At 40.1% G+C, this 24,179-nt stretch overlaps 1 protein-coding gene across 2 annotated transcripts in view; it reads right to left on the bottom strand.

Annotated features, from left to right (window-relative positions):
• Positions 1 to 24,179, bottom strand: part of CMYA5 (cardiomyopathy associated 5) — a 104,224-nt gene that overhangs the window by 51,760 nt on the left and 28,285 nt on the right. For both annotated transcript variants that reach the window (XR_003730381.2, XM_015140329.3), the window contains exon 2: positions 2,228 to 12,536. Coding sequence is in view for 1 of the 2 variants with exons in the window: in XM_015140329.3 (XP_014995815.3) it covers positions 2,228 to 12,536 (10,309 nt within the window). In the remaining variant the exon portion in view is untranslated. The remainder of the gene's footprint in view (positions 1 to 2,227; positions 12,537 to 24,179) is intronic.

Below are 24,179 nucleotides of genomic sequence, written 5' to 3'. Positions count from 1 at the left end.
CCACTTCCACTGGGGCTTATGCATCTGATGTCTGAGATTTCACAAAAGAAGTTGCCCTACTCCCTAATCCCAAACTTTAACAAGTAAAATTTCAACAAATTTCTACCCTGGAGAACTAGAACCAATATCAGGCAAGTTGAGGATTAATTTGGGTGTAAAAAAATGCCAAGATTCTAATATGTTATCCTATTGAATCAAAATGAGTCTGATAATTCTTTAACAAGGACCTAATTGAATGATCATACTGAAAATCACTACCATTAGCAAGGTACTGAGCCAAGCAGTATGCGTATACAGTCAAGAACATGAGCTCTGGCATCAGAAAGATCTGGGTACCAGCCCCAGTTCCACCTTCCATGACCTTGGGCAAATCATTAAACCTCTCTGAGACGATTTTATTATCTGCAAGTTGATGACAGTGATAGGGCTGTCAGAAAGATTAAAAGATATCCTGTATATAAAGAACTTAAGACTGGGCATGGTGACTCACACCTGTAATCCCAGCACTTTGGGAGGCCAATGCAGAAGGATTGCTTGAGCCCAGGAGTTCTAGATCAGCCTGGGCAGCATAGGGAGACCCTGTCTTTACAAAAAAATTTTCTTAATTAGCCCAGGGTGGCAGTGCATAACTATACTCCCAACTATTTGGAGGCTGAGGTGGAGGGATTACTTGAGCCTGGGAGGTTGAGGCTGCAGTGAACTGTGATTACGCCGCTGCACTCCAGCCTGGGTGACAGAGCGAGACCCTGTCTCTCAAAACCAAAAACAAAAACAAAAAATAGTGCATGGCACAGAGTAAGTGCTCAATTGTTATTGTTATTTAGTAATTTTAGATAATTCCAGCTGCCCTATGGAGAATGGATTAAAGAGGTAAGAATGGTGAGACAAGTAAGAGGGCTATCGAAAGGTAGAGGAGAGTCTCAAAGACTACATTCCAACAGCATCTTGGGGAAGTGGAGTATTTATACTCACTTAAAGGAGGACATGTGTTGGGACTAACTTATCTAGAACATTGGGGTCCTACAGACATAGCCAGAAAGAATGCAAAAAAATTTCTGCTTCTAACATGAATTTTATAAATTAAAAGGAAATACAAAGAAAGTAAAAATTTAAACTGTCTTAATGTATTATTTATATATAACTTGCAATGAAATGTCTCAATGTAATGTAAACGTGTCTTTTTAAAGGATGATATTGTAGATAATAGGAAGGAAACTGTGTTTTTTGCAGTTTTTTGCTCAAAGGTAATTTCTAAAATTTCAAATTATTTGGCATTTTTGGTAATGTTAAGGGCTATTGCCACAAAGTACCAAGCTCCTCAAGGGCAGTGACCCTGTGTTGTCTATCGTGCTAGCCCCTAGGCCTGGAAAAATGTGTGGCACACAGTGTACACAGCTGTCTTCAGTATCTGCAGAGGACTGGTTTCAGGATGTCAGCAGATACCAAAATACACAGATGCTCAAGTCTCTGATAGAAAATGGCATAGTATTTTCATATAACCGGCGTACATCGTCTCCTATACTTTAAATCATCTGTAGATTACTTATAATGCGTGATACAGTATAAATGCTACATAAATAGTTATACTGTACTGTTTTTTATTCGTATTATATTTATTGCTCTATTATTTTTATTTATTTTTATTTTATTTTTGAGACAGAGTCTCACTCTGTCACCCAGAGTGGAGTGCAGTGGTGCGATCTCAGCTCACTGTAGCCTTGACCTCCCAGGCTCAACTGATCCTCCCACCTCAGCCGCTCAGGTAACTTAAACTACAGGTGTGCGCCACCACGCCCAGCTAATTTTTGTATTTTTAGTAGAGACAAGGTCTCCCTATGTTGCCCAGGCTGGTCTCAAACTTCTGGGCTCAAGCAATCCTCCTACCTTGGTCTCTCAAAGTGCTGAGATGATAGGTGTGAGCCACCACACCCGGCCCCCTCTTACTGTTTTGTGCTTTTTTTTTTTTTTCCTGGATATGTTTGATCTGCGGTTGGTTGATTCTAAGCACGCAGAACTCAAGGATAAGGAGGGTGGGCTGTACTTAATGAATGTCTGTCAAGCCTACCTTAATTAAATTCTTGGAGAAATATTCTTAGTTTGCTTTCAGACCATTCTGCTTAAAGATCAATGATCAAATATTAATCAACTTTAAAACTGAGAAAATGTAAAAGCAAATTAAATGTGTATACATATATTATTAATTATATGTGTTTTAACATCTATTCACCTTTACAGCACTTATAGCTGTGTCAAGCGTTGAAACCTCATGGTCTTTGTGGGTGCCAAACACCTTGTCAGTGGCAGAAATTGGACATTTGCAGGTGTAACAGTATGTGTCAATCTGGGACTTTTTCAGCTCTTTTTGTGCCTTTTCAGTTACTAACTCAGATGATAATTGGTTTTCTTCTTTCCACTCGCTGCCCAACTCTTTCTGTTCAGCAGATGTACTTTGCTCTGTCTCACTCACAAATTCATTTTCACTGATGTGCTCAAAGGATTCCTTTCCTTGAGATAAGACATCTTCAGGTCTGGATTCTGAAGACAGTTCTTCTGATAAAATGTCTTGAGGAAGCACTTCATAATGCAAGGATTCTGCAAATTCATACTCATCCTGAACAGGGCTATTACGGAGCCTCTCTTCACTTGGCTCAGGTGGGACCAGGATTTTAGGTTCTTCTAGTGGTGTTTCTTGAACATGAGTTGCACCAGATGCAAATTCTTCCTCCGGGAAGGACACTTGTACTGGGACATTCAGATTGACATCTGGACTTGCATTTTCGACTTCATTACCCTGACTGCCTGCTTCATCTGCATGCTCCAGAACATGATGGGTGTCTTCAAATGGAACTGCATAACTTATTTTTTGGGTAGCCACTCTGATGTCCTCTCTGATGGGAGCTTTCTTCTGCATTGCTATATTACCAAGAGTCTCCACATGGCCTACTGATTCTCCTTCCCCATAAACACCTTTCTGTTCTTCCAGACTCTTCTCCCTGCAAATAGTTCCAAACTTTCCCCAAATTTCCCCTTCTGCAGCTATCGGTTGGTATGAATCATCCCTACCAACTCGTTTTTCTTCCAGACCTTGGCCCTGGTCCTTTTGAGTTAGAGATGTGTCATGGAGAATGTCATCTTTGAGTATGTACTTCTCAAAATATATTCCTGTTCCATCATCAGTGTCAGAATTTCTGCTGGGAAATGATGCCTCAGAATTCACACTGTCACCTTCAGAAGCTGTCTCCTCTTCCTTATTTTTCTCTCCAACTGCTTCTTCATACAGATCCTTATATAAAAATGCAAGTGCAGGTGGCTCCTCCAGAAGTTCTGGATTAATGGCTTTAATAGTGGTAGGAAATATCTGGGTTCGTGACAAAACTCCTTCCTCTGCTTCAAATAAAGGCATCCCAAGTGACTTTGAGTCCACATCTCTCTTTACGTCCTTTGAAACATTTCTGTCAGCTGATTTTTGGATACCCAAAGACTTTTGGGTCTCCGGATGAGATAATATATCGTGGTCCTTTTCCGGTCCATAAAAACTTTCATCTAATTTCACCAAGTCATATTCATGTTCTAGTGCACTTTCCACTGAACTTCCTGGGAAAGAGGTCGCTTCTTCTGTAACTTCCTCTGAGAGTTTGTCTTCAACATTTAATTTCTGTGGAGCTTTCTGTTTTTCTGGGTCTGGGGAGATGTTATAATCAATCAAAGTATATTTTTCAAAATAATCCTCTTCACTGGGAATTGTGGACTGAATAAAAGATAAATCAGTTTCTGAATCTGTGGATGTCTTTTCTTCTGTATGACGAGTTTCCTTTTGTTTACTTTCTTTCAATGATGTAACTTTTTCATCAGAATCTTCTAACCTGCTCTTTAATGTTTTGTGACAAGCAACTGTTTCACTATCATCACGGAGTGGTACTGTTTTAAATGAGGCTTTCTCTTCCAAATATTCTAACTTATCTTGCATTTGTTCACTTTCTTCCTGATCGATTGAAGAAATAAAGGCAGGGGCATGAATATTCAATATCTCACAGCCTTCAGAAATGATACTAAAGGCAGTCTTCTGATCTTCTGAAAGTCCAGCTGGCTTACTAGTCACTGTAAAGTCTTCATCTTTTGCATATGTGTCTTCAGGCTCTTTGGACATTTCTTTATTAGAAACCATTTTATCAGCATTGCTTGCTGATGCACTATATATAAATTGAGCATAGTTGCTTTTTGCTGAAGACAGTGGTTCCTTTACATGGGTATCTTCCACAGCCTCCAAGTGGTGCTTTGAAACAAGAACAGATTGTTTAGGCACATCGAATGTGTCATCTTTAGATGTCTGAATAGTATGAACTGTATGCCTTTCTGGAGTCAATTCTGATTGTGGCATTTCTTGTTTCTTCATTGCATTAATTTCTGGAGAAGCTCCTGAAACTAGAGTTTGTGGTTTTACAGATGACAGCAAATATGGTGGTGTTTCTGAGCTCTTAGTTTCATCAAAAGGATAAGCTAAAGTTCTTTCGGATTCTTTAGTTGGAAATCCTTGTTTCATACTTTCTTTTGTGATAGCTACTGAACCACCTTTCAATAGCTCTGACTCTCTGAACTGTTCTTTTTCTTCCCTGTGATCTGGCATATCTCTGCTTGACTTTTCTAATACTAGATTTCCTTCCTGAGATAAAGAGTGGTTCTCTATTTCATCACGACAAGGAAGAGCCGCCGGCAGGAAAGTCTTGGTTTTCTCCACCAAAACTTTACTTTCTTCTAAAGGATGTGGTTGGGTTGCTACTGCCTTTGCTTCTCTGATTTCTGGGTGAGCGTCTGAGAGCACGGCATCTGATTTTTCAGTAACTGATGTAGCTTTAACTAATGAAAATGATTGAGTTTCACCCAAAGAATGACCTAAAGAGATATTTGATTCTTTAATCATAGACTCGGCTACATTCACAGAATAAGGCTGATGTTCCTGCTTCTTCTTTTCTTCCGAAAGCACATATACCTGATTTTCTTTTTCTTCACCTTTCTCCTTTTCAGAACCAACAATGATTTTGGGTCTTTCACTGTAGTCTTCATTTTGATAGAAGTGCTGTGGCATAGCATTGGCTTTTGATTCTTCCAGTTCAGTAGATCTAGATCCATGTGTAATTTGTGTCTTCCCTATTTCATTACTATCTCTAAGCTCTAATGGGGCCACGGAGTCTTGTTTTTCTGCCAGCACCTTCTTTTCTGCCAAGGTATATGATCTGTTTTCCAAATTATCTTTCGTCTCAGTTGGACTAACAGACCTGAGTTTTGTTTCTTCTTCAGAAATTTTCAAGGAAGTAGGATTTTGCATTTCTTTCTTTAGTCTGTCTTCACTGAGATCAACTAAACTGCCTTTTGATTCTTCTACTGGCAAAATAATTGACTCTGATTTCTCTGATTCCTTTGTGATATTTTTACTTGCAAAGTTGGAGGAAGCCGATTTTGGCTGTTGTGGCACCTTATCTACTACATCAAATGAAAGGAGTGATTTTTCTTTTTGATCACTTCTTGGCTCTTCCTTAAAAATAGAAATATTCCATTTAGATGGAGGAGCAATTGCTGGCTTCTGGACTCTTTTACTATCAGTAACATGAAGAGGAACAATAGTTTTGGCTTCTTCCATAATCAGTTTCTCACCGATTAGTGAATAAGGTTGAATTTCAAGATGTTTCTCACCATCAGCAGAAGTAACTACTGAGTTTATGTTCACTTCCTCTGAATTGTCTGAGATTTCTTTTTTTCCATAATCTTCCCTAGACACCTCAGAAATGGATTTTGGCTGTTGTAAATCTTCTACATTTGACAAAATTATGGATTTTTCTTTAACGTTTTGACCTTCACCAGATTTTACTAAAGTACCTCGGGATTCGTCAGCAGTTTTGAGTTTTACCTCTGATAATGAATGATCAGCTTGTTTCTCAGCTACATTAAAATTGGTGGGAATTGTACCTTCAGGTTCTATCACAGTCACTGCTTTTTCTACAGATGGGCTTGGCAGTGTTTCTAAGTCTTCTTGTTCAGCAACTTTCCTATCTGGAGTGCTTGATCCAAAAAACAAGCTGGACATCCATGATTTGAAAGATGAAATTCCTTTCTTTCCCTTTTCCTGAGGAAGGTCTGGCTTAGCCACTTTTGGCTGTGTAGGTGGCTTTTCTGTCACCTCAGGTGACTCTGGGGATTGAGGTTCTTTTGAGTGGAGTGAGGAGATGGGTTTTCTTTGTGTGGGTATTTTCACTTCAGGTGCTGGTTTCTTTTCCTCATCAGCATCATCAATAACCTTCAACTGAACCATTTTTGATTCTTCCAGTGGCTTCTCTCCAGAAAAAGGAGGTGTGCTCCTGTGTGCTTCTTTTTCATTGCCCAGTGCCGGTTCCACACCTTCTGCCAGGAAATGGGTTGTTTTGACAGAAGAGGGGATTGTTTCTGACTTCACCTGTTCCACTGATAGGCCAGACACTGGTTTCTGGAGGAATCTTTCAGGAGGTAGTTTAATTTTTTCCTGGCTATCTTCTTTGGAAGGCCAGGAAAACTCTGTGTTTGCTTTCTCCAATAGCAAACTTTCACTCTCCATCAAAGAATGACTCTCCTTCTCCTCTGCTATATTTCTCTCTACATTTCCAGCGAGGACAAAAGACTTTGGTTCTTCAGCCAGCTTTAGTTCTTCAGAAGAGTAACTTTTACATGATAAGGTCTCTACATTACCACTGGAAGTATCAAGAGCAGATACTGCTTCTTGTGATGACAAATGAGATTCTTCAGCAGAATGAGGCAAGACCTGCTTTCTCACTTCATATATATGGTCCATACTGGACACAGCAGCCTTGAGCTGCTCTGGCCTCAGCTCATTGCTGCCAGAGGAATCCAGCTGCACAGATCCTGCTATTCTCTCTTCGTGTTGACTAGCCACATTTTCTGGCTTTCCCAACATCCAGTTTTCATCCTTTGGAGAAATAAAGAATTCTTCCATTTTTGTTTCTTTGACATCTGCAGGCTTGGTTGTCATAAATGATTTTGATTGTTCCAAAGGCAAATTCTCTTTCATAAATGAAAACTGCTTGATATCCAGATCTTGTTTATCTGCAAAAGAGGTGCTTACATCAGGCAATTTAATAGTTTGATCTGAATGAAGTGCTTTTTCTGTCTTTTGTTCCACAAGGTCAGAAAGAGCAATCTTTGATGGTTCTGTTACACTCTGGAGTAGCTGAGATGAATCTGGGTGGCCTGTTTCTTCACTTAGCTTAGCTACAATATCTCCCATGACTTGTGCCTTCAAATTTCCAGTTGGTGGTAATGGGCCTATTTCTTGATTTCCTCCCTTTTTAAAGTCGGCTGGATGGCTAACCTCCTCTGATAATCCTTTTAAAGAAAAAGTAAATGGCTGAAATTCTTCTGGGTTGTCTCCTTCAGCTACAGAAGCAGGTGGTTCTTTCAACTCTAGGCTGACGATCTTGGGAGAGAAAGGTTTAATTTCTTCATTCTGAGATTCCTCCCTAAGCAATGATGAAAGCTCTGAAGTTGTAGGCATTGTAGCAGATGCATAAAGTTCTCTATTTTCTTCTTTTCCTTCTCTGCTCCTAAGCTCAGCTGGGCCTTTTTCTAAAACAGAATCCCCTGTTTCAGTTACGGGAGACTTTGCTTGTTTTGTACCGATGGATCCACTTTGTCTACCTAAACCACTAGCAAATTCTGACCCAGCATTTGGTAATTCCAACAGTTGGTGTGGCTTGTTTTTCTTCTCAGGTTCCAAAGACAGCTCTGCCAAAGCAATGTCTTGTTTTTCTGATGGGAAGTCTCCCTGGTCTGTAGAAGATACCTCCACTGCCTGTTTGTTCTTATCATCACTGAGGAGCAGTAATGTTGGAGCTAAACCTGATGCTGAATTTTCCAACTCAGGAGATGAACTTGCTATTTCCTCATCTTTGCCTTTTGGAATTATATGTTTGGATGCAGGTGACACATTTTGTGATGAAGGAAGTTCAGTTTCTTCCTTCTTTATCTCACCCCATAGGCTGAGTGAAAGCTCATGTTCAGGCCCTAACACCTCTGAGGTAGACACCAAGCTCTTTTTCTCTGATGAAACCAAATGCTCAGAGTCGCGAACTGTAGAACATGAAAGACCTTGTTTATCTTCTACCCTTGCTTCCTCAGATTCGTCTGAATATTGAGAAGATGATGTTTTGATTACTGGCAACCCAGCTTTAACTTCTTTGGCTTCAACTTCTGACAAAACAGAATGCTCTGCTATAGAGGAGACACTTGGAGGTGAATCAAATTTAATTTCCTTCTCTGCTTCTGACCAAGCTAAATGTTTGGATGAAGTTTCATTGGGAGAAGCACCTTTAATTGCCACCTTGTCTTCTTCTGCAAGAACTGAATGCTCATCTGTAGATGTTACCAGTGGTGGCAAACCACTTCCTAATTCACCCTTTCCTACTTTTGTTAAGACTGGATGACCTACAGGAGTGACAAGAGATGAATCTGTTGAGATTTCTTCTTTTACTACTTTGGTTAAGTTTGAATCAAGCTTAGTTACAGATGCTGTGGTTGTTGAGGAACTGGGTTCCATTTCTTTTTTAATTTCTTCTGACAAAGCTGAAAATGCTAGTGCATGTGGACCATGTTCAACTTGCTTTTCCACTCCTGAGGAAGCTGAATGAAGCACTGTAGGTGTAGTTGTTATTTTAGAATCATGTTTCATCTCCATTTTTGCTGCTGATAAAACCTCAGGTCCAGATAAAGATGTTTCCTTTAGAGGTGAACACGGTTTTATTACTTCAGGCTCTTTCTCAGACAACTTTCTCTGTTCTAGTTCAGAAGTCACATTTAGAACTAATTTGGGCTTGACACCCTTCTTTGGCTCACCTACCACATCAGGCAAAACTGAATATTTCATCTCAAACCCTGGAATATTTGGAGGCTGAGGCTCCATTTTTTGATCCTGTGATACATGTGCTGTAGCTTCTTGAGAATCAGGCACAATTTCTTCCTTTCCGACTTTTGACAAAGCCATCTGTTCATCTGCAGCTTTTAGAGTGAGTGCTGCTGTGGGTTCCTGTTCTTTCTTGATTGCAGGGACTGAATCAGGTAAAACCGAATGTGGAGATGCAGGTTTGGTTTCTTCCTTTACTATAGATGATTGTGCAAGTAAAGAAGCAGGTATTGCAGTTACTGATGAACTTGCCTCCCTTTCTCCCTTCTTCACTTCACTGGTTAAATGTGGAGGAATCAAGTCTTCAGACTCAGGCTCTAAATATGCTTGAGTTTTCTGCTTCTGTGCCAAAATTAGATATTCAGATACAGATGTTGAGGTTGTTGGAATATCTGGCTTAATTTCTGCTTTCTCTGATTTATCTGTTGAAGGCGGCAGACTCAAGTCTTCAAGTGGAGATATCAAAGGGAAAGTTTCAGATTTTTGCTTCTGTGATGAACTGAACTGCTCAGATACAGGTGTAGCAGCTGTAGATCCAATGTCTTCCTCATCTACTTCTGAAAAGCAGGAATACCCTGAAGCAGACACTGCAGTTAATAGTGAATCAGGCTCAAGTTCATTTTTCTCTGTTTCTGAGATTCTGAATGGAGGGATTGAAACTTGTGACGCTGAGTCTGGAGAGAACAGTTCCGCTTCTTCAGTGTCTTCATCTGACAAAATAGTGTGCTCAGATGGCGATGTTAAACATATTGGAGAATCGCACTCAAATTCTCTTTTCTCTGCTTCCTGGGTTGCATACGGTGGAAATGAGAATTCTGACGCAAATGCAGAATCTGGAGAAAAAGGTCCAATGTCTTCTTGATCTTCCTCTGATAAATTCGTGGGTGAGGATGCACCTTTTAGATTTAGAGATCTGTGGACAATTTCTTCCTCCTGTGCCTCCGGTGTTGCATATGGTGGTACTGAAAATTCAGAAGCAGACGTGGAAGAGGGTGTGTACCGCTCCAACTCGACTGTCTCTTCATCTGATAGAACCACATATTCAGATGGGGTGGCTGAAAGTGGTGGGGCCTGGCATTCAGAAGTCATCTCGGTTGTGTGTGGTGGGAAAGAGTGTTCAGATGCAATGACCGAATCTGGGGAAGATGGTCCAATGTCCTCCTTCCCTTCTACTGACAGAACTGTGTATTCAGATGCAATGACCGAATCTGGGGAAGCTGGTCCAATGTCCTCCTTCCCTTCTACTGACAGAACCGTGTGCTCAGAAATACCTTTCAGTTTGAATTGGGATGCCTCATCAATTATTTTCTTTTGAGGTTCCTGTGTTGCATTGAGTGGGGCTGCATATTTGGAGATCAACTTTGAATCTGGTGTGAAACATTCACTTCCTAGGTCCTCTCCTTCTGATGGGACCACGTGTTCTGATGTGGCAGTAGAAGGTAGTGGTGACTGGCATTCAGAAGTCTTCTCAGTTGTGGATGGTGAGAGAGAGGGCTCAGCAGCAGAGGTCACAGCTGGAGTAAACGATCCAGTGTCTTCCTTCTCTTCTGATGGAATCATGTGCTCAGAAACACCTTTCGATATTAACGGGGACTTATGGTCAATTACTTTCTTCAGTGACTCTTTTGTTGCCTGTGATGGAACTGAATATTCAGAAGCAGATGTGGAGTCTGGTGTATAACGCCCACTTTCTGAGGCCTCATCTCCTGATAGGACCATGTGTTCTGGTGTAACTGTTGAAAACAGCGGAGACTGACTCTCCAAAGTCATCTCAGTTGTGGATGGTGAGAGCGAGCGCTCAGACGCAGAGGCTGCAGCTGGGGAATAAGCCTCAAATTCCTCATTCTCTTCTTCTGACAAAACTGCATGTTCGGCTATAGCTTCTACATTGGATGGAGAAACTGGCTCACTTTCTCGCTTCTCTAGTTCATGGTTCAAATCCTGTGGTACTGAATACTCTGATACGAAAGCAGAATCAGTAGAAACAGATGCAATTTCCTCTCTTTCTTCCTCAGACAAAGCAGCATTTTCAGGAGTTGATGTTGCCAATAATGGTAGAATAAGCGCCTCTTCTTCGTGCTCCACTTCAGGGGACATATGTGGTGGGAAGGGCTTCTCGGAAACTAATGGGCTTTCTGGGTAATCAAGTTCTATGATCTCTTCTTCTACTAAATTAGAATCTTCAGGTTTAGGGGTAGCAGCTACAGGTAGGGAAGTGTCTATTTCTTCTTTCTCTGGTTCTTCTAACATTAGAGGTTCAGAAAGAGAAATGGATGGCTCAAGCACGTTTTCTTCCTTCTCTCCTTTGACACTGGGATGGGTAGGGGTCAGTTTTGCAGAGACTGGTTCTGCCCTTTCTAGTGAAGTCAGGTCTGGCTGTTCTTGATCTGGGTCCAAACCATCCTGGGTAGATGCTGCCAGATCTGGTAACGCTGCCTCCAGAGAAATGGAATGGTGAGCAGAACACACGTCTTCCTTCTTTACCTCATTAGTAAATGATGGTGAGACTGAAGAGTCATTCTCTGAAGCTGCAGTTCCTGGTGAAGCAAGCTCACATTCTTCCTTTGCTGTTCTCAGGAACACAGTTGCAGGTGTGCCGGGTGTCACAGACGGAGGCTCCACTTCATGTGGTTTTGCTTCATCTTCTGGCTGTTGTGGCACTGACTGTGAATGCCTGAGCTGTATTCCTTGTTCTGCTCTGTCACTACTTGAATAAGAGGGAACTGTGTGCTCCAATGCAGATGTGGCATTTAGGGGAGAATCAGCACAAATTTTCTTTTGATCTTCGTGACTGAACATTGAGGTTAGGGATTCTGATCCTTTGGAGATTGAGCCTCTCCAGGGTGGAGCAACCTCTTTCACTTTATCCTCTATGCTTTGGGCTACTAATTGGCTTGTTTTGGACACTGTATTAGAATCACTATTGTCCAAATCTGGCTCTAGACTAATGGATGCATCTTTCCCTTTCCTATAATGTATTTCTTTAATTACATAACCCTTTGGTAATGTTCCATAAAATTGTAGAGGAATTAATTCTTCTTTAACTGAATTAAACATCTTAATTTTATATTGTACTGTTCCTATGTAGACTGGTCTTAACACTAATGGCTTGTGTTCTTTGTATATTGCCCCAGTGATCGGAGGTGTATTTGAAGGGGTCTTCTTTTTTCTTGCTTTATCATAAACACCAGTATATGACTTCTCTTTCTCCGTGGTTAGTATCTGGCTTGCTGAAGTTAAAGGACTGCCTTTTTTGTTTGTTGGAACATCTTGGGATTCAAATGAATTTCTTTTTTTGTTGCCTTTCCGGCGTAATGATGGTGAACCATGCTTTGACTTATGAGTCCTTTTCCGAACCTTTTTCACTTCATCCACAATAAAGGAAACATTTCCAGGAGGAGAATTCACAGTTGACCCTTCCCGACTACACACACCAGAAGTCTGACTTTCTTCTGAAGCCCAAGGAGTAGATCTACTTGAGTTGGTTTCCCAGGTTATCCCACTATCTTCCCTTTGGACTGTCACCATGGAAAATGAGGGGTCAGATATGATACACTCCTGCTTGATCTTTCCCTCTTCATCCTGGTCTGATAACCTGCAGCAAATAATAATATTAATTATATATTATTATAATAAAATAATATCAATTAATTAATAGAATAAGTAAATATATTTTTACCAGGTAAAGGATTAATGTGAAATTAAAATATAGACATCAATATTGCCATCCATGTCAAAAAGAGGGATGTATATCAAATAAAGTTTAAAAACCAAAGTCAGGATACCCAATACAATGACACATCCCAGACTGGAATGACTCACTATTCCACAAACTCAAAAAAGCTAAAGTTAAACATACCACCTTCTCTCATCAGGATTGCCTTCCTGATCTCCTCGGGACGCAGCAGTCACTCAAGCCCACTCTAGTCACTGGGATCTTCATAATAACTCTTGTATCTGTGCTCTCTCCATTACCACGATCACCAACTTACCCAGATTTTCACCACTTCCCTCCTAGTCACTGCCATTAACTTCCTAACTGGTCAGCTGGTATCACAGGTACCTCATTTCCCCTCACTCTCAACCCATTGTGCCCCATCCTCCCAGACTGGCTTTACTAAACAGCTCAGTATGCCACCCCCTGCTTTAAATTCTCAGCAAATTCTTCATACCCACAGAAAAAAAAAAAAAAGAAAAGATGTTCAAAATCCTTAGCTCTCTGATCCCTATCTGATATTCTTTCCAAGTATCTACCTGCACCCTATCCCTACAGGTAAATTCCTGTTTTGACAATAATTCACTGTTCGGCAAACAGATCTTGGGAACTCTGAGTCATGATAAAGAGAAAACAGGTCATTGAATAGAGAGAGGTCACAAAAAAATATCAGCCTACTGTGCTTCACTTTCCTCGTCTATAAAACAGGGATAATAATAGAACCTATCTCGTGAGCTTGTTGTGAAGATTAAATTAGTTAATTCACGCAAAATGCTTAGGGAACATTCCTGGCATGTAGTTAGTGCTCACTCAATAAACGTTATCTGTAGTCAGGCCTTCCTGATGACAGATGATGAAAGGGGCCTGGGCATGGTCATTTTCAGCTGCTACAGGATACAGGAGTGTGGAAAGGCTGTGTCTGTGAACTGGTCTCACATTCCTTCAGAGACGGCTGGCTTTGGCCGCCCCTTCATTTGCTATTGGGCCCCCATCTTAGACTCTGCAGTGCTCTTCTCTGAAATTCTCTTCTACCTCTTCCTCACCTGTACTTACACCGTTCCTCCATTTAGAATGCAGAGCCCCGACCATACTCCACTTCTGCAACTGTAAATTCTACCTACTCCTCAAGGCTGAGTTTAAATTCCTCTGCTGTTATCATTCCTGACCAATGCAGAAGCCACGTTTGCCATCACTTTATAAACATATTTCCTCCTACGAATATGCGAGATGAATCCCAACTACTGACTGGCTTACATCTGTCTACAACAATAAAAACAAAAAACCCTCTGTTAAAACCACTAAACGTTAAGTGTTAAACTAAGGCAATTGAAAAAAAATCTACAGTAAGATTTATGTCCCTTAGTAAACTGTTTTTATCATCAGTCTCTGCATATATCAGAGGTTCTTAACTCTGAAACATAAAATAACCTGTGGAAAGTCTTTTAAAAATACTAATACTGCCCCATCCCCTTCTCCACAGAGATTCTGATTTAATTGTACAAGGGTCTGGTCTGCACATTGCTATGTTTTTAGATTTTAAAAGCTGCCAGGTGACTACAATATGTATTCAGAATCACTGGCCTGGTCAGGCACAGTGGCTCACACCTGTAATCCCAGCACGTTGGGAGGCCGAGACAGGCAGATCACCTGAGGTCAGGAGTTTGAGACCAGCCTGGCTAACATTGTAAAACCCCATCTCTACTAAAAATACAAAAATTAGCTGGGTGTGATGGTGGGCACCTGTAATTCCAGCTACTTGGGAGGCTGAGGCAGGAGAATCGCTTGAACCCAGGAGGCGGAGGTTGCAGTGAGCCGAGATCATGCCACTGCACTCCAGCCTGGGTGACAAGAGTGAAACTCTGTCTCAAAAAAGAAAAAAAAAAAAATCACTGGCCTAAACAATCCTAGCTCTGACACTTAAATAGCACATATCTTTCTTTCTTACTGTAAACCCTTCCTGGTTTGTTAGGTTGGGTGGGGACCAGGACCATAAGTCCTTGCAGGTGCACTCAACTTCCCTTATTAAGCTTCAGAGTTTCCCCAGCAGTCTACTGTAAAGGGGTTATGGCTGTCCTGAGATCCTGGTCTCCTTAGTTCTCAGCACTGCCTGGGGCAGCCAGACCCCTTGAGCCACTAGCCTGGAACAGCAAGCAGCCAGATTCATTCATCCTAGTGTGCTATAAATTATATCATTTTCTATACATGCCATGAGTGAAGGGTCAGGAAGAAGTATTCTCTCCATTTCGCCACAACTCTGCTCTCACTCATTTGCTTGGGTATTAAACTGCTGAACTTAATTAGGAATTAATACTCTATCTTGGTCCTGAACAGAATCTTATTTTAAATTGTTTTTTTCAGGCTCCTTTACATACCTAATTAAAGCTATTCCACAAAATTTTCAACTCATCCTACATCTTCTCTCTTCCATGTCACTTAGAAATAGGATGAAATTAAAAATTAAGGTTATGACATGCATCTGGGAAGTCAGCATTTTGAATGCCCATGAATGTAGAAGCATTATAAAATTCAATTATAAGTTCAATTTAGAGTTAACTATTGATTGTAAATTCTATGTGCCCAACCAGAAAAGTTTTCATTACCAGCTAGAATGAATTCACGAGTGCTCAGGAGAGAACACACATGGTGGTCACAAGACAGGAGAGCCCTGCTGAGGAGGATTCACTCACTCAATTGTTGCTTATTCATTTTCATTCATTCATGTATTTCTTTACTTAATAAAATTTCATTGAGTTCAAATACTAGCAGTACAAATACAAAGCCACAGAACCTTCTTCTAAGAAATTCAAAATCTAATATGGAGAGACAACTAAACATTCTTTTTTAAATTCCAGTTTTTCAAATTTATTATTTTATTTTATGAGACAGAGTCTTGCTCTGTCACCTAGGCTGGAGTGCAGGGGCGCAGTCTTGGCTCATTGCAACCTCTGCCTCCTGGGTTCAAGTGATTTCCCTATCTCAGCCTTGGAAGTAGCTGGGATTACAGGTGCGTGTCATAACGCCCGGCTAATTTTTTTGTATTTTTAGTAGAGATGGGATTTCACCATGTTGGCAAGGCTGATCTCGAACTTCCGGCCTCAAGTGATCTGCCCACCTCAGCCTTCCAAAGTGCTGAGATTACAGGCTTGAGCCACTGCACCCTGCCTCCATTTTTATTTTAGATTCAGGGGGACTATGTGCAGGTTTGTTACATGGGAATATTGTGTGATGCTGAGTTTGGGGCTTCTATTAATCCCATCACCCAAATAGTGAACATAGTACCCAATGTGTTTTTTAGATCTTATCCCTCACTCCTCCCCACTTTTATAGTCCCCAGTGTCTACTGTGTCCATCTTTATGTCCATGTGTACCCAAGATTTAGCTCCCAATTATAAGTGAGAACATGTGATATTTAGTTTTCTGTTTCTGCGTTCATTTGCTTAGGATGATGGTCTTCAGCTGCATTCATGTTGCTGCAAAGGACATGATTTCATTCTTATTTATGGCTGCATAGTATTCCATGGAGTATATGTATCATATTTTCTTTATCCAACCCACCGTTGATGGGCACCTAGGTTGATTCCATGTCTTTGCTATTGTGAATAGTGCTGCGATGAACATGAGTGCACATGTCTTTTTGGTAGAATGATTTATTTTCCTTTGGGTCTATACCCAGCAATGGAATTACTGAGTAGAATGTTAAGAACATTTTAATACAGTGTGGTAAGTACTATTACAGAAGATAGGCAAGATACAATTAGAACATAAAGAAGGGAAAACTTCAGAGGAAAAATACTTGAGTTGGTTTGTAGAAGAAGAAATAGGAGTTTGCTAACTGAACAAAGATAAGAGACGGTGTAAGGATGGGGAGGTCATTCCAAGAAAAGGTTATAGGATATACAAAATGTAGCATGAATAAACAGTCTGGTTCACTGAGAGACCCAAAGTTGAATGACAGAGCCAACGGAACTAGAGAATGACTGTACAGTATTAGCATGTGTAAAGCCATGGCAGTATTACACTCAGTCTAAAGAAACAATGTATTAACAGAAGAGAAATGGTCACCATACCATTCAGTGTTCCCATCTATGTACATATCAGCTTTTCATAGTTAAAAGATATTGGCTATGAAAATAATCTCATCAGCTGGGTGCAGTGGCTCATGCCTGTAATCCCAGCACTTTGGGAGGCCAAGGCAGGCGGATCACCTGAGGTAGGGAATTCAAGACCAGCCTGACCAACATGGAGAAACCCCATCTCTACTAAAAATGCAAAATTAGCCAGGCGTGGTGGTGCATGCCTGTAATCCCAGCTACTAAGGAGGCTGAGGCAGGAGAATCACTTGAACCTGGGAGGCAGAGGTTGTGGTGAGCCGAGATTGCACCAATGCACTCCAGCTGGGGCAACAAGAGCGAAACTCCACCTAAAAAAAAAAAAAGAAAATCATCTCATCCGTTCCCCTCCGACTGCATTCTCACCAAGCAACCTTCTGATTATCAGTTAGCATCCCACATAGATTTATCTATACAAGTGTAGTGAGACAAATAATGACTTGGAAAGCTCACTTCCTCCACACTTTCAGCACTGGGCAAGGAGAAGGTTCAGCTGATCTGAGTTAGATCAAGCAAACAGACTGATACCAGAGATGTCAAAGGCTCCCGTTTCATTTGGAGAATAACCCTCATCTGACGAAGGAAGTTTCCTTCTGTTCCTATTCGCTCAGGCAGTTTTTTAAAATGATGAACGTTAAGTTTTATTAAACAATTTTTTTGGGTGGGGGATGGAGTTTCGCTCTTCTTGCCCAGGCTGGAGTGCAATGGTGTGATCTTGGCTCACGGCAACCTCTGCCTCCCGGGTTCAAGCAGTTCTCCTGCGTCAGCCTCCCAAGTAGCTGGGATTACAGGTGTGCACCACCACGCCCGGCTAATTTTGTATTTCTTTAGTAGAGATGGGGTTTCACCACGTTGGTCAGGCTGGTCTCAAACTCCTGACCTCAGGTGATCCAACCGCCTCGGCCTCCCAAAGTGCTGGGATTATAGGCCTGGGGCACCACACCCAGCCAATTAAACAATTTTTTATGAAACTATGGAAATGATCATATTTTCTTTTCTATCCTGTTAATGTTATAAATTACAGTGATTGATGTCCAAATAACAAACCAATCTTGAACTCCTGAACTGAACTCAACATGGCTGTGATATATTCTACTTTTTATATAATGGAAGATTTTCTTGTTTGCTAATACTATGTTTAGAAATTTTGCTCCCATGTTAATGAGTGATATTACCCTGTAATCTACTTTTCTTTCTTTCTTTTTTTTTTTTCTAATTGTTTTGTTTTTGAGACAGGGTCTTGCTCTGTCACCCAGACTGGAGTGCAGTGGCATGATCATAGCTCACTGATACCTCAAACTCCTGGGCTCAAGCAATCCTCTCTCTTCAGTATCCCAAGTTACTGGGGGAACCCGCCCCCGGTATTTCAACGTAGGTTCTTTCTATTTTCCATAGGTGTCGGCCAGTTGAGAAATAGAGACAGTACAAAGAGAGGAATTTTACAGCTGGGCTGCCAGGGGTGACATCACATATCGGTAGGACCACGATGCCTGCCTGAGTCTCAGACCAGCAAATTTTTATTAAGGGTTTCAAAAGGGGAAGGGGTGTAAGAACATCCCTGTTCTTACAAAGATCACATGCTTCAGAAGGCAAAAAGCAGAACATCCCTGTAGGTACAAAGATCACATGCTTCAGAAGGCAAAAAGCAGAACCACTAATAAGGGTCTAACAAAGATCACAAAGCAAAGGGTAAAGTCAGAACTACTGATAAGGGTCTATGTTCAGCTGTGCACATATTGTGTGATAAACATCTTAAATAACAGAAAACAGGGTTCAAGAGCAGAGAACCAGTCTGACCACAAATTTACCAGGATGGAGTTTTTCCTCACCCTAGTAAGCCTGAGGGTACTGCAGGAGACCAGGGCGTATCTCAGTCCTTATCTCAATCACATAAGATAGACATTCCCAGAGCAGCCATTTATAGACCTCCCCCCAGGAATGCATTCCTTTCCCAGGTATTAATATTAATATTCCTTGCTAGGAAAAGAATTTAGCGATATCTCTCCTTTTTTTTTTTTTTTTTTTTGTTTTTTGAGACGGAGTCTCGCTCTGTCGCCCAGGCTGGAGTGCAGTGGCGCGATCTCGGCTCACTGCAAGCTCCGCCTCCTGGGTTTACGCCATTCTCCTGCCTCAGCCTCCTGAGTAGCTGGGACTACAGGCGCCCGCCACCGCGCCCGGCTAATTTTTTGTATTTTTAGTAGAGACAGGGTTTCACCGTGGTCTCGATCTCCTGACCTTGTGATCCGCCCGCCTCGGCCTCCCAAAGTGCTGGGATTACAGGCATGAGCCACCGCGCCCGGCCTATATCTCTCCTATTGCACGACCATTTATAGGCTCTCTGCAAGAAGAAAAACATGGCTCTTTTTGCCCGACCCCACAGGCAGTCAGACCTTATGGTTGTCTTCCCTTGTTCCCTAAAAATCACCGTTATTCTGTTCTTTTTCAAGGTGCACTGATTTCATATTGCTCAAACACACGTTTTACAGTCAACTTGTATAGTTAACACAATTATCACAGTGGTCCTGAGGTGATGTACATCCTCAGCTTATGAAGACAACAGGATTAAGAGATTAAAGTAAAGACAGGCATAAGAAACTATAAAAGCATTATTTGGGAACTGATAAAAAATGTCCATGAAATCTTCACAATTTATGTTCCTCTGCCATAGCTCCAGCCAGTCCCTCCATTCAGGGTCCCTGACTTCCCGCAACACCAAGTAGCTGCAACTATAGGTGTTCCCCATCACACTTGGCTAATATTTTAATTTTTTGTAGAGACAGGAGTCTCAACATGTCACCCAGGTTGTTTTCAAACTCTTGGCCTTAAACCTTCCTCCTGCCTTGGCCTCCCAAAGTGTTAGGATTACAGGTGTGAGCCACCATGCCCAGCCTGTAATCTCCTTTTTCTTTTTCTTTTTTTTTTTTTTTTTTTTTTTTTTGAGATGGAGTCTCACTCTGTTGCCTAGGGTGTAGTGCAGTGGTGCAATCTTGGCTCACTGCAACTTCCGCCTCCAGGGTTCAAGTGACTCTCCTGCCTCAGCCTCCCAAGTAGCTGGGATTACAGGTGGCCACCACCATGTTCAGCTAATTTTTTTACTTTTAGTAGAGACGGGGTTTCATCATGTTGGCCAGGCTGGTCTTGAACTCCTGACCTCCTGATATGCCCACCTTGGCCTCCCAAAGTGCTGGGATTACAGGTAAGGGCCACTGCATCCAGCCTATGTAATTTCCTTTTCTATAATGTGCTTGTCAGGTTTTTGTAGCAAGATTATGATGCCTCATAGAACAAACTGAGAATTGTTCCCCCTTTATTCTCCTCTGGAAGAGTGTGTAAAATATTACGTTATTTCTCCCTTAAGTGTTTGGTAGAATTTGTTAGTGAAGTAGTCTGGACCTGGAGTCCTCTTTGTGGTAAGGTTTTTAGTTAGCAATTTAATATTTAATAGTTATATGGCTTCGGAATTTCTTTTTGTTTTGTGTTAGTTGTTATTTTGTACTTTTCTAAGAATTTATCTATTTCATCTAACTGTTTAGAAATCATTAGATTAAAGTTGTTCATAATATCCATTTAGGATCTTTTTAAATGTATGTAAGACCTAAAATTTTACTCATTGTTTTGGTCATTCTTGATATTGGTTGTGTCATCTCAATTTTTTATTTAATATTTGTACTACCTTTTTCAGATAGATTTTCTTTTTTTTGAGACAGAGTCTCACTCTGTCACCCAGGCTGGAGTGCAGTGGCACAATCTCGGCTCACTGCAACCTTCGCCTCCTGGGTCAAGCAATTCTCTCACCTCAGCCTCCCAAAGTAGCTGGGATTATAGGCACGCGCCACCATGCCAGCCAATTTTTTGTATTTTTAGTAGAGATGGGGTTTCACCATGTTGGCCAGGATGGTCTCAAACTCCTGACCCCAAGTGATCTGCCCACCGCAGTCTCCCAAAGTGCCGAGATTACAGGCATGAGCCACTGTACATGGCCAAGATAGATTCTTATGTCATTAATTTTCAAACTTTCCCTTTTTCTAACATGTGAAATCAAGACTATGTGCTTCTCTTTAAGCACAAATTTAGATGTATAACTTAAAGGTTAATATACAACACTTTAAAAATTATTAATCTCAAAATGTTTTAAAATTTCCTTTGTGATTTCTTATCTGGCCCATATATTATTTGAAAATGTATTTTGCAATTTCAAAATACATGAGGATTTCCTAGTTATCTTTTTGTTTACTTTCTAGTTTAATTCCATTGTGATCAGAGAATTTATTTTGTATGAAGTTATACTTCAAAATTTGTTGAAACTTTCTTTATGGCTATATGGCCATTTTAAGAAAAATGTTTTTGGGTTCATGAAAAGAACATATGTTCTGCAGTTTTTCAACAGTGTTTTATATATGGTAACCAAGTGAGGCTTATTTATTGTGCTATTCAGATCTTTTTTAGCCTTAGTAATATTTTTTGTCTGCCTGTTCTAACACTGAGAAATGTGTTAACATTTTCTAACACAATTGTGGATTTGTCTCTCCTTATGGTTCTATAAATATTTGACTTGTACATTTTGAATCTATGTTAATAGGTAAGAATAGATTTAGAACAGTTATATCTTTCTGAAAATTTTAACTTTTAATAATAATGAAATGTCCCTTTTATCTGTAAATAAAGACTTTTTTCTAGAGTCTAGTCTGATACTATTAAAGCTTTGCTTCGATATTAATAACATTACACCAGCTATCTTTTCGTTAGTGTTTGCATGATATATCTTTTTGCATTTTTACTTGGAACCTTCCTATATCTTTATATTTTAGATATGTTGCTTATAAGCAGCACATAGTTTTTTAAAAATCCATTCTGACCATTTAAATAGAGCTCTCTGACTTTTAAATGGAGCATTTAGTCCATTTAAATGTAATATAATTGCCAATATGTTTGGAGTTAAATTTGCCATCTTATTATTTATTTTCTATTTGTCCTACCCATTCTATATTTCTTTTTCTCTCCCATCTTGCCTTATTTTGTTTTTTCATTTTTTAAAAATAGAGATGGGGGTCTGAATATGTTGCCTAGGCTGGTCTCAAACTCCCAGACTCTAGCAATTGTCTCACCTTAGCTTCACAAATTGAGCCACCACACTCAGCCTTGCCTTATTTTGGATTGAACTTTTTTTATTATTCCATTTCCTTTTCTATTAGCTTGTTAGATATATTCTATTTGACTATTATTTTAGTGATTACCCTGGAAATTACAACATACATCTTTGACTCATTAATGTCTAATATAAATTGATATTTTTTACCTATTCCCAGACAACACAAAGACCATGAATCCTTTAATTTCAACTTACATGTGCTTATGTATTTTTCAATCTCAATGTTAAGCCACGTGATATATAATTATTTTTATTGTTAATATTTATTTAGATTTACTTAGATACAGAACCTTTTTATTGTGCTTCATTCCTTCCTGTATCTCTAAGATTCCATCTGGAACCATTTTCCTCCTCCCTTTAGTATTTCCTCTGGTGTGAATCTTCTGGGGACAAGTTCTTCCTACTTTTTTCATTAAAAGTCTTTTTACACTTTCATTGTTGGAGAATATTTTTTTCGGGATATAAAATTCTAGATTGGGCCAGGCATGGTGGCTCACACCTGTAATCTCAGCACTTTGGGAGGCCGAGGTGGGCAGATCACTTGAGGTTGGTAGTTCAAGACCAGCCTGATCAACATGGAGAAACCCTGCCTCTAGTAAAAATACAAAATTAGCTGGGCGTGGTGATGCATGCCTACAATCCCAGCTACTTGGGAGGCTGAGGCAGGAGAATCATTTGAACAAGGGAGGGGGAGGTTGCAGTGCATTAAGATTGTGCCATTGCACTCCAGCCTGGGCAACAAAAGCAAAACTCCATCTCAAAAAAAAAAAAAAAAATCTAGATTGGCAGTTATTTTTATCTTAGCACTTAAAAAATATCATTCCATTGTCTTCTGTCTTCCATTGTTTGTATTGATAAGTTGGCTGTCAGTGTAACTGTCGCCTTTTTGAAGATGATTTGGACTTTTTCCCCCCACCACCTCCCACAGCTGTTTTTGGGATTTGGTTGCTGTCTTCAGTTTTCAGAAGTTACTATCATATTCTTAGACATCTTATCCTGCTTGGAGTTTGCATGGCTTCTGGAATCTGTAGATTAATGTCTTTCATCATTTTCAAGAACTCCTCAGCCATACTCTGTTCAAATATTGCTTCTGCCTCATTGCCTCTCTTTTCATCTGAGATCCCAGTTTTTCACAAATTGAAACATTTCACTGTATCCTTTGTGTGCTTCATTTGGATGTTTCTTCCAATTTATCAATCAGCATACCAATTCTGTACTCAACTGTGTCTAAACTGCTTACTAAACATAATCAAATGTGTTATTTTTTATTATTGTATTTTTCAGTTTTCAAATTTCCAGTCTTTTCATTGTTTTCAGTTCTCTGACAAAGTTCAATTTTGTCTTTTATTTCCGTATCCCCCATCCCTATAAATAAGTTAAGCATTACATAAGCATCATTCTTCTACAGAAGCCCTTCCCTTCCCATAGTAGTCCAGTTATGCCCTGAGCAAGCATTACTCTTTGTGAGATGAGAGTTTATAGGATTGTGTGTGCTCTACTACTTCTCCATTTCTGAATTTTCCCTGATAAACTCTAATTTATATTTTCATTGTGTGTTCATGTCCCTTTGCATGGCAAGAAGGAAATAAGATAATTTATGAATGGTGCTTTAATACATTTGCTGGTGATCTTCTTATCTCCAATTGTTAAATGGACATATTTTTCTAAATTTGTTTTTTGTGAGTTGTATTAGTATAAACCAGTTCTCATAAAATGGATTTCATTAACTGTGCTAAAAAATATAACATCAGATATTTCAAAATGAAGGATCAGGGTCTGGAATATGATGACCATGCCAAAAATTCCTGTTTCCTGTTTAGGCGGTGATCAACCTTCCTAGGTACACCTATTTCATCTTAGCTCAGAAACAAGTAATTTATTGAAAATTAAGTTATTAGAATCATGAGTGGAAAGAGCCTTGTGGTTTTATAATATTTCTCATTTTATAAATGAAAAAACATGAGGGAGGTAACACATATGTACGAATTGAATTTTTAAAGAGGGAAATGGGTAGCCATCATATAGGAGCTACAAAAGAATAGTTTCCCACATTTCTTCATCAATATCTTTGTTTTGAATTGATTCTCTCATTCTTTCCTTAAAAAATACCCTACACTTCTGAAGAAGTGAAATGGGTTCTCTATTTTTATCTGAAGGTTATGTTTGTATGACATGTGTCACTTAACAACAGGGATACATTCTGACAAATGCATCATTAGGCAGTTTCATCACTGTGTGAACATCATAGAGTGTACTTACACAAAC

The sequence above is a fragment of the Macaca mulatta genome, chromosome 6, assembly GCF_049350105.2.
Source record: "Macaca mulatta isolate MMU2019108-1 chromosome 6, T2T-MMU8v2.0, whole genome shotgun sequence".
NCBI lineage: Eukaryota > Metazoa > Chordata > Mammalia > Primates > Cercopithecidae > Macaca > Macaca mulatta.
Note: the sequence above shows the minus strand (reverse complement) of the source record. Positions and strands in the feature narration are given on the sequence as shown.